The 11,577-nt window shown below is 44.6% G+C and overlaps 1 protein-coding gene across 1 annotated transcript; it reads right to left on the bottom strand.

Annotated features, from left to right (window-relative positions):
* Positions 1-586: 586 nt before the first annotated feature.
* Positions 587-11,208, bottom strand: PWP1 (PWP1 homolog (S. cerevisiae); the record flags this gene model as incomplete). The annotated part of the gene is made up of 8 exons (XM_010156831.1): positions 587-648; positions 1,558-1,654; positions 4,205-4,278; positions 5,535-5,665; positions 6,412-6,522; positions 8,134-8,230; positions 10,537-10,622; positions 11,054-11,208. Coding segments are annotated over 8 exons (813 nt in total), but the record flags the coding sequence as incomplete, so codon positions are not given.
* Positions 11,209-11,577: the final 369 nt, after the last annotated feature.

Here is an 11,577-nt window from a genome sequence, read left to right as displayed (position 1 = left end):
AAACCATTCTGTGATTCTACATACACAGGGCAGTTTTTGGGCTGCAGGGCTTATAAAAACCAACAGTTACAGAGCTGGTCCAAGCGCACAGACACAAGCCATTTCATGGGATCTGCAGGCTGCAGTCCCAGGAGACAGCCCACGCAGGCTATGGCACATCTATCAGCAGGGGCTGTAGGGAGCGGACTGGGACCGTAAAGCCCCTCATGCCTCCACCCCAGTCTTAGAGTCGGGCCAAACCTGGACAAGATTTCACAGGAAGGACCAGTGACACATTCCCAATGCAGAAAATGCCATAAGGCCAAATTAAGAAATAAATTCTGTTCAGAGCAGACACCTGGCACAGAAAATGTCAGTCCAGATGGTTAAAGAATTTGGCGACTCCTGAGAAAAAGGTAAGGAAAACTACATTTTGGCCACATACAAACCTGGCTACCTTGCTGGAAAAAAACCCATAAAACAACATTACTCAAATTTGGGATGGTAATAAGGAAATTAAAATGAAAACATGAGGCAACTGAACGGGCTTAATGTGATATGAGTACCCTCCCTGCGTGTAACATTGGAAAGTATCACCCCGACATACTTATCGTAAGATCCAGAAATAAGGGTCTGAGTTTCAAACGGATGAAATTGCAATGTCTGGACCTGGATAACAGAAGATTTTATTTTTAAAAATAAACACTGAGATATAACACACACACATACACACAGAGGAACTTTCTTTGAACAAAGAGAGCACAACTCCCCTCCCCAGAACCAGTACATTCCCCCCCCCCCGTCAAAATCTCATACTGAGCTTGTTGATACTTGGATTTCTCATAAAACAGTGCAAGAGATGCACTTTACTTGTATTTCAAACACCCCCACTCAGTGGAAACAAGATAATTCCCAATCTAATTTAACTGAACAGAACCACATGCCCTCTTTCTGCACTAGATATTTAAAAAAAAAAAAAGCTGGAAAAGGTGAAAAAAAATAGCTGCTTCCAGTTTGGGGAAAAATGCAGATGTTGGCAAAAAATGAAAAGCAGGAGTTTGCCAAGGGCAGTGACTTTGTTAACAGCAAAATAAGGTTATAGCTATTAATAACTAACTTTCACATTTTAGTGACTGTGAGATTAATTTATTTTTGGAGCACCGATCGCTACGGTGCTTCAGCATCATTTATTTTAAACTTTTCTTACCCAGAACAAACTGTGACTGACACATTCTTTCCTTCAGAGAGAGCTACAGTTTGACCTCTGCTCAGAGATCTATTTTCTGTGGCTTACACCAGCACTATTATATTCCCAACCATCGACGCTTTCACACAAAAGCCGTTTTAAAAACTGCAGCAAGTCTTCACAAACTTCCTACAGGACAGGTTAAACAACATTCTTTACAGCAAATCAGTGTTGCTCGCAAAAGCAACTAATTCAGAAGCGTCAAGAATTCTGCACAGTCGTTAGAAAATGACAGAAGTGGTGTTCTCAACGTTCACTACCAAGCAGCTAATGAAAACCGGCATTTTCTCCCTGTATTTTACAGTGGAAGAAGCACAGCAATCATTACCCACCTTGTCCGTATGCAGCACCAGGCTGGCTGCTGGCTTTCCCACGGACATGTCCCACAGCATCACAGTCCTGTCAGCCGACGCACTTGCTAAAACATTCCTGGTAATGAATCAAAAACCAAGTTTTAAAAAACCTTTACACAGTTACAAACAATGGTCCAAAATCCAAACTATACACAGAGCCTGTTTCTGAGGTCGAGTACCCTCTGGTCTACGGGCTGTACCTCTGAAGGTAATTGGAAGCTACAAGTAAAGACCACAAACAGGCTATATTACCATTATACCAGCACATCACTTATTATTTTAAGTGACGGGCTTTGCTTGCAATTCCACACACATACCACTTAAAATATCATTCACTGGAAGACTTCTTGAACAGAACAAACCAAGAAAGGCTTTTAAGCACTTCCTTCGAGACAGTATTTTTAAACATTACCTATGTAATTCAGCTTTATTTGCATACACATGCAGCCAAGAACCAGACAAACCTGTTTTTTAAAATATTTTGCTAATATTCGGGTGTTTATACAACTACTGAAAACCCAACACTCTGCACCCTTCACAGAATGCTGAAAGGAACCACGAGCATTTTAGTTAGTTTACACACCCCACATTTCAACTTAAATCTGACCAACTGTGTTAAAACAGTAAACACCGTTTAGAAGTTTAATCAGAAAAAGCTCTACATATTCCCTAAGGTCTGTCAAATACACGGTACAACTGCTACTGCTGCTCTTAGAAACAGACCTAGCACCTCAGCGTTCTCTGACTGAAACTGCTCCCCACGTGCCTTTTCCTTCCCCACACTAACCGAGTGTTTCTGACTGAAAGAGCTAACACCCTCAGAAACACTGTTCCCCAAACCAATGTGGCAAGTGAAGAAAGTGCGTAGTAAAGCCTGTGAGAACATTTTACAGTTGTATCATTATGACCTACAGGCAGAAAGTTACCTATGGAGAGCTGTCTCAGTATGTCTGTCTTAAAAAAAAAAACAAACAACAAAACAACAAAAAACATCAAAACATTTAAATAAACAGCTCCAAGAAGTTCCTTGTTTTGCCCCTAAGCTTCCCACTTTAAGGCTGGTTTTACTTCCTGAAAGACTGACCAGTGTCAGTGAGTCCATAACTCAGCACGTTACAGAATTAGGGATTCACAGAATCACAGGATGGTTTGGGTTGGAAGGGACCTTAAAGACCATCCAGTTCCAACCCCCCTGCCATGGGCAGGGACACCTCCCACTAGACCAGGTTGCTCAAAGCCTCATCCAGCCTGGCCTTGGACACTTCCAGGGATGGGGCATCCACAGCTTCTCTAGGCAACCTGTGCCAGTGCCTCACCACCCTCTCCAGGAAGAATTTCTTCCTGATATCCAAGCTAAACCTCCCCACTTTCAATTTAAACCCGTTCCCCCTTGTCCTGTCACTACAGGCCCTTGCAAAAAGTCCCCCCCAGCTTCCTTGTAGCCCCTTCAGGTACTGGAAGGCTGCAATAAGGTCGCCCCGGAGCCTTCTCTTCTCCAGGCTGAACCAGCCCACCTCTCTCAGCCTGTCCCCATAGCAGAGGTGCTCCAGCCCTCGGAGCATCTTCGTGGCCTCCTCTGGACTTGCTCCAACCAGTCTATATCCTTCCAATTCCAGACACTTAACTACTGTAGCCATCATTTTTGTGACCTGTCTCTCACCAGACAAGCATTTCTAGGTACATGAAAGCCACTCTGTTAGAAGACTGAGGGAACGATTGCTCCGTGCCCCCTGCATAGGTATAATTAAAGAACAACAGACAGTGCAATCTAAACTGAGTGCAGCTCATGAATGTTAACTGCATGTCCGTGTGCATGCTTCCTTCTTCAGTACCTTGGTTACAAGGAATTGGAAGGAAAGGTTAACAGCTGCTCATCACGAGTAGGTGTATTCTCACAGACATTTATGGCAGCAGGAAAAGAACCAAACCAAACACCCCTCAGCCTGTGTCCGAGTGGAGGATCCCGACAGCTGAGCTGCTAAAACCCACCCAAGCGATAAAACCCAGCAGCATCTTTCATTGTCCTTGACCTCTCCCCAGGACGGGCCAGCTTTGTGCCGCTTCAATAGCGGCACTTCACTGCTGCTTCCTTCAGGCAGCAGAGACTTCCCCCCGCCTGGGATAACCCACAGGTCAGAGGCATTTCTATAGCTGTGCTATTAGGGCTTTTACAATCTTTCCTGCTCACAGCTCTGAGGCAAAAGACATAGGGAAAAAAAAAAGGCAGCCCAGCAAGGACTTCCTTCTGTAAATCTACTTTTATCTGCTGAAATGGTGGTTTAGGTCACTGGCAAATCACACAGATCAGGGCATCCCTTGGGCTCCTCCAATTTGTGCATCTGGCTGAAAGGTACCCGATGGCTTAGGCCCACCTTATCCCTGCCCTCACCTGGGCAACTTCCAAATAAAAAGTGATCTGCAGCAATATACAGGTTTAAAAAACCATAACCCAAGACTTTGAGTTTGAAAACAAGGGGGCTGGGGTATTTTTGGGAACGGATTAATTTCAGCACTGCTTTCCAGTTGAATTCTACAGCACACACGATTTTGGATTTGTGTGAGAAAGGGATGCCTGATGAAGTACACCAATTTGTAACCACCCACTGCCCTTCAAGTGTTCTCTTACCTGCTTTGTTTATTCCATGAAAGATCAAGCACAGCGTCAGTATGTCCTTCCACTGCCTCTTCCGAAGATAAACTCTGTGCCTGCAGACACAACACAAACAGGCTTTCGAACCTTACAGCTTCAGCGGCAGCCAGCGCCGCGACACAGCAGGATGCATTCCCTAACGCCGTCACAAACAACTTTGGATTTTAAACTGTTGCCACCTCCTGCAACCCGGCTTTAGACAGAACTGTCCCAGCAGTACCTGCATCTCGCCTCCTGCCACGGATCTCCGATTGCTCCATTCCCAGCTGGGGGCTCACAGAACTGGTTACTCCCTTCAGGCCAGGAGGAGAAATTTCATTGTCACCAGCTAATGAGTGGCTTCTCCTGCTTCTTTCTACACGTTCTGGGCAGTTCCCTCTCTCTCCTCCCAATTAACTGAGCTTTAGGTCCTTGTAACTGCCAGCTTCCACATATTCTGAATTTAAAATGGTTAAGCTTCAAAGAAGTTTACTGGGACAGCAACTGGAGAACACCCATAAGCCACCCCACTCCTGTTTTTAATACCAGGCTGTAATTACCCAGACAGAGAACAATCAGCATTTCAACTTGTGGGAACACTTATGAACGGTATCTTCAACGGCAATTCTGACAAATCAGTGACTTTCAGAAGCAAGTGTCACAGAACAAACTGCCCTTCCAAGGGTATTTTTTCTCTTGTTTTTAAAACCAGAAGGCCTGTGAGCTCAAGAAGTAAACCTCCTTCACAACTACACAAAGTGGTTCTTTAGCTCACCAACACTGCAGTGCTCCCTCGTCTGGGAAACCCAGACTGGCTATATACCCAGCCTTCGCCTTCCCTGCTTACTCCAGGGAGCCCTTAAGGTCGGATTCATCTCACCCAACTCAGTCTAAACCTCAGCCTTCCTCTCCCGTGGTTAAGGCTCTCTCTGCAGTCCACTAACAGGAACTCAGCCATTCTCCGGGGGTGCCTCTGTGTGTTCAGCTTGGACAATCTCTATGACCAGCTTAAAATACACTTACATTTTAGACAGATTAACCTAACGGATGTGACTCAAGTAAATGTGTTTTATTAGTGTGAACCCTGTTTTCCATTGCTGAATGCTTTTTCCACTCTGAGGCACACCAAAATACCAGTTTTAACCTATCACGTACGACCACGACATCATCCTCTGTAACCTGTCGGAACACCATCCTTCACCGTGACAGAGGGAGGTAAACCAGATTAGGTATGATTTTTTCACCGCAAAAAATAAAGCAATAATTACACAAATGCTTGCTCTAAGTTTCCTCCATCCAACCAGACAACCCACTTCGCAATACTTACTTTCTTTCCTTTCTTTTTCTTCTTTTTCCCTTTCTTGCCTCCCAGAGAGAAGACTGGCTCTAAGGATTCTACTACGTCAAGGTCCCAAATGTCAATAACCGGGGTCATGTTACCCACCGCAACGTAATTTCCTACAAGCAGAAACCCAAATGTAACCACATTGATTCAGAGCTACGAAACAGCGTATTTGGCAATCCAGCTGCTGCTTATTTCTTTGATTAAGTAAAACTTATATGCCAGAATCTTCTATTTGAACACCTTTGATGATTAAACTGAGAGAGAGCAATTTAAAAATATCAACTGACAGCAGATGTCGCCAGAAAAGAAGTGACTTGCCCTCCAATACACTTTCTCTTCAGTGCAAGTAACTGTTCAAAGAAGCTGTACACAGTCCCATGTTTTGTTTGGGTTTTTAAGGAAAAAAAAAGAAAAACACATTCCCTGTGCTATGGAAAAAAAAAAAAATCTGTAAAACACAGGAGAAAGGTTACCAAATACATAAATACATATATAAATGTTGCTGTGTTTTACAGTTCATCAACTGCATTGGACATGAGTGTGAACACAAGAAACCTTTCATTTGCAAAAGGAAAATAAAGCAGATTAGAGAAGAGCTTGCTCTGAGCTGCTACCTGACAGTAACTTAACTATCTGTAATAAACACAGCATTTTAGTCAAATCCCTTGTTACGGCAGCATCAACAAGACGACAGCATCACCAAACCAAAACCCCTGATATTCACATTTTCCATCGTCATATCTTGGGTTTACTTCCGTTTGTACCACTGCAGGAAATTATTCAGTGACAACATTACATTTATGTATTTTTCAAATAAAAATTATTTAACTGGACATTGACAGCATCCTTTGTAATTTACCTACTGATTCCTCAGGATTAGGATCGAAATTCAACCACTCCAGACTTAGCGGGTAAGCAGGCAGGATGATATCATGATGTACGTAAAATGAGTCCTCTTCGTGATTATAAACTGCAAAAGAATTGAAGATACACACAGAAGACGTCAGTGGAGAGGCAAAGGAAGCAACTGTGAGCGGCTCACTTCTGCAAAAGGCAGGCGTGGCAAACATTTCACTGCCAAGGAGACCTACAAAGTAAACTGGCAGCATGTTCAGAGCTTTAGCGTAGAGGCCAGAGCCGCCAAGTACTCATGTTATGCCTCACAGTCCCACACAAAACTAACAAACAGGCACTATCCTGTGTACTTTAGACAAAGAAGGGACAAGTTTAGCAAGGCTCAGACACTTCATTCCTACCACAATATGCTACTCTGTAAGATCACTTCCAAAGAGATGTTCCGCATCCACCACCACCACTTTCTACATCGGGAACATTAATGAAGGTTTAGTCATTCATTTTACAGAATCAGCAATTTAAAAACAAAGGGAAATCATCCCAGATGCACCCAAAGGGGAAATTAAGGTAAAAGACAAACAGCTTTCATATCAGAGGAAGCTGGAGAAGTCAGATGAAGTTACCTTTAGCAGGTGGTAACTGAGACAGAGGAAGAGTTTTGGTAAAGCAGCGGAATACTGAACCCAGCACTCCCCTTAGCCAGCTACTGTTCTCCTTGCAATTAATTTACTAACTGGACAGCAGATAAAACCCATCAATTATCTTAATAACATGGTACCATCACACACCCAAAATCACTGTGCCTTTTCAAGTGCACATGACAGATGTTCACATACTAATTAAAGTCTTGGGTTAACCTAGTTGTTAGCTACTACCAAGTCAGTTAACCGAGAGAGGGCTACCCAATGGCATAAACTGCAGGTGCCTGTGCTGTGGCTTGGTATGTTTACACTGGGAAAATAACACAGTTAATAAAATCTGTAACTTCCTCCAGAAACAGAAAATGCCACATGCTGGTGTCTAAGAGATGCTTGCAAACACCCTGGTCTTGCTGTTTTCTTAAAACCAAACACTTGGCTTGCAGAAACGAGTACCATAGCAGAAGTACCCAGAAACCTTCCCCCAAACAACTGCCGTAAGAAAATACAGTAACTTCAGCACACTCAGTACTACTCCTTGCTGCAACAGAAAAATCTTCTACACCGTAAAACTAAACCCATCCCTAGAAGCAGCGGTGTTCAGACCTTACTAAGGATCACCTCCTCTAAAACTAAGATGATAAAGGTGCTGATTCTTCTACTCCGAGCAGTGGAAAGGCCATTTAAAGAAGCAAGGAGGAAGCTGAAGGGAAGAAAAACCAAAACAGCAAAGCACTAGAGGAATCTTGCGTGACAGGGAAGTAAGACTTTCTCTTCAGAGATTAAAAATGCCATAGTATTTTCTAAGTGTCGTTAGGAACGAAGAAGGGAAAGGACAGGAAATGCTATACAGCCTAAAAAAAGCACACTATCCTCTAAATAACAGTAACTCCCCATGAAATACCCTAGTTCTGGAAAGCAGCTAAAGCACCAGGACGTGGGACAGAGGACAAAACACAGAGGGTGGATGGGGAGAAAAACAAACCTTCCAAAAGCCAACCCCCTCCCCCTTCTACACCACCATTTGGAACAGGCCAGGCAACATATTCCCTACCTTCACTGTATGGAACAACCCCTGTGTCACTTACCATGGACCTCCAGACTGCAGCAGTCCTTATCAGCTCTGCCACAGAGGACAAGATTGTCACTGGGCTTAATGAGAAAGTCCTCCTCTTCATACTGATCCTGAGCACCGGAGAGGAGAGGACAGCGGACGTTAAGCAAAGCCGCAAACGCACAAAGCTGTGCCCGTGCCGAAGGCTGAACCAGTAACAATTTTTAACCCTCGCTGAAAACACTCAAAACCCAACACCCTGCTGCCCACCCGCCCGAAACCATCTCATGGTGGTGCATGGGGAAAGGCAGGAACCACTTGATCATGGGGAGACTGATAAACTGAAGGACTCTTCAGGTGGACCTAGGTAGATTGAGAGAGATGTTTAATAACCTAATATGAAACCATCTTTTGAGGCGACCACAATGCAGCCCAGTGCTGAGAAGAAAATCCCCACTGGGAGCCCACATACAGAGTTCATATCCCTTGTGCTCTCACGCCCTGAGCATTTATAGAGTGCAACATTTTACACAGTAAGCACACGGTAACGGCTCCTCACATCCAGGAAGCAATTCCAAAAGCATGAAAGCATTGTCTACTCTCTGGAAAGTGTTCCCAGAAAAGTACTGCCTACAGCTATACTGGGCATGCAGCTGTACCAGAACAGACGTAACCTCCCGTGTAATTTTCATTGTTACTGAGGAATGGAAGGCATTCAGGGAATTTTTGTTAGTGGAAAACTGAGAACTGTACATGAAAGTCAGCAGTCTTAGGCAAACCCAGTACCGTCCTTCAAATACACAACACCACAAGGCTTCTTGTTGCAAGCTCTTCATTTCTTTTTTAGACACTTCAAGTGTCTTTTCAATATTTGAATTCTACCGAGCCCTGCAATTCTTTGAATTCATCAACTTGATATTACACAGGACAAGCCTTTAATGGTATTTGTAGTAAATACCAAAAGACAACATAAACTGTACATTGAAGGACTAAAAGATACTCTCCTTCAGAACCTGCGGAAAGGATGCAAGGGTAGGAAGACAGGCCTGAAAAAACGGTGTCCACTTTTTCTGTGTCTGGAAGAAAGTTAGCTTTTCTGACAGGGAACAAATGCAGCTCACATTCTGCCCAAATCCCCGGGCGAATGAATGCCTCTTGGATTACGGAAGTCACTTTCAAAGCACTTCTCTACTAGTACACGGGAGCAAGGAAAATGATCAACCAGTGGAACGCAGTGCCCCAAAGCACACACAGCAAGCAAACTCACTTTACAGGGAAGACACACGCCTTCCTCCTTCAGCTCTGCTACAGCATGCAAAGTCACCGTAACCACTCCTGGTCTGAGACCACACGTTTGACAAAGTCCCCGGACACACAGACTAGATGCTGCGGTAGAAGCCTACAGCTACTCTTTCAATCTTGTTAGATTTGTAAAGAACCCAAAACAGTGTAGGAAGGGCAACACCCAGAAAAATCTGAGACTCTTTATGCTTATGTCTCAAAAATTCACTTACTTCATCACCAGACCACCATAATCTCTCCTACTCGCTCCCTACGCTACATCGACTCTTCTCACACCACCTCACCTTGTAACTGATTCCTGTAACTTCTCCATGTAAATTCAGTCACTCACAAGTTGCGACCTATCCTCCTGAACTAAACTGCGGGGTATTCTCGGGAATCTCTCCCTCCCTCTTCTGAAGAGACACCCAGTACTCTGGCTAGGGCAATACCCATGGTAAGTAGCGTACGATTATCTCACGCCTAGCATGCTGCACCCCTCTGCACCAGAAAAAGACAAACAGGCTGACAGACATGACAGGACAGCACTGTTGCCACAGTTAGCTTGGGTCAGATCACAGCCAGAGACTTTGCCGCTGCCCGCAGAGCTCCCACAACACCAGCTCCTGCCAAGGTGTTCCCCATCGGACACTCGGTGAAAACTAATAGAGGCAGAAAGAGTCAACTCCACAGGATGCTGTGCATTTATGCCTAACGGGGACCTATTTCTTCATGCCACACCCCTAACGTGACATGTAGCCCGAGTCCACCTCAGCTTGGTTCCTTCCACAAACTGGTGGAAGGTGTAAGAGTCTCGCAACCCGGGAGGTTTCCTAATTTGGGGGGTTAGTGGCCTGAGATTTGTTATTTCTTCAAGCGTTTTCTGAGTCTACTATATAGGTGAGAAACCACCTCCACACCACCTCATGGCTTAAGTAATGAGCCAGTTTGCCCTAAGGGCCAACCTAAACGTAAAAGCACACGCAGAGGGGACTGCACAAAGCAACTCCAAGTGAGTTCCGTCTGATCAGAAACCTGGCAAATCTCTGGGAAAGGACTGCAAGCACCTACAGCCCCGAGGGCAGTCCAGCAGTGGGAAAATTTAACTGATTTTTAAGTTTATGCTCCTCAAGATAAATATTTGTATAGTACTCACAGTTGTTTTGAGAGTGATGTAAGGATCATGATCGTTGCTCCCATACACTGCCAAAGTAGCCAAAGAGTCTCCGAGTTTTAGGTCACCTAGACGGGAATTTCAGAACACAGTTTTATACGTGTCAACGGTGGGTGCAGTTAGAAACTCCTGTAGCGCTACCTGTACTGCAAAATACCAGGAGTGGGCTAAACGAACTTCCAAGTTCCAAACAGAAGAACCTCAGCAAGTTAAATCGCTCGGTGCTTTCACCGGCTTCTGCTGCTGTGCTGCAGCACTACAGCAGGGGGAGTGACAGCCCTGCCGACACCGCTCTCCATTCTACCGTCAGGGAGGGGGACACTCAATTGTTTCGCTCACTAAAAAACTTAGGAAACAGGGACAAGGAAATCATTCACGATGTGAATTTCCAGCACTTGAAACACAGCACTGTGTAGTTTGAGGATGCTCATTTCTTAAGTACAAGAAGTGAAAAGATTGTTCACTTACACAGCATATCTGACATTTAAATTGTTCTTACCTGTGTATTCCTCTTCATCGTAATTTTCCAAATCATATTCACCTAGTTCATCATCAGACAGACCTTCATTTTTATGAGAAGACTTGGCTCCGTCAGCAACGGCTACGTTCGTGCCACAGGCCACCTGGCCTTCACTGCTACCATCAGCGCCATCCCTGTTTAAAGATACACATCCCTAAGAAGCTGTGACATTTAGGATGCTTCCAAGTCATTGCTTAGGGGACCGCTAACAAGATTCCAGCACACCACCCTGGCTGTTCACATGGGTTTCAAGTCTTTATGCCAATAATTTGGAAACATATTTGGTCCTTACCTGTATTTTCCCCAAATACAAGGCACCAAGGTGCCAACCAGCACCCCCAGATCCCTTTCTGCAGGGCTGCTCTCCAGCCACTCCTCTCCCAGTTTATACCTGTGCCCAGTGTAACTGTGTCAGAGGTGCAGAATCGAGCATTTCTGTCCTTCCACACGCAAACTTCTCAGGCAGCCGTGAGCCAAACAGTTCTCATAGGTATGACTTCTAA

Source organism: Eurypyga helias, unplaced genomic scaffold, assembly GCF_000690775.1.
Source record: "Eurypyga helias isolate BGI_N326 unplaced genomic scaffold, ASM69077v1 Scaffold40018, whole genome shotgun sequence".
Lineage (NCBI taxonomy): Eukaryota > Metazoa > Chordata > Aves > Eurypygiformes > Eurypygidae > Eurypyga > Eurypyga helias.
Note: the sequence above shows the minus strand (reverse complement) of the source record. Positions and strands in the feature narration are given on the sequence as shown.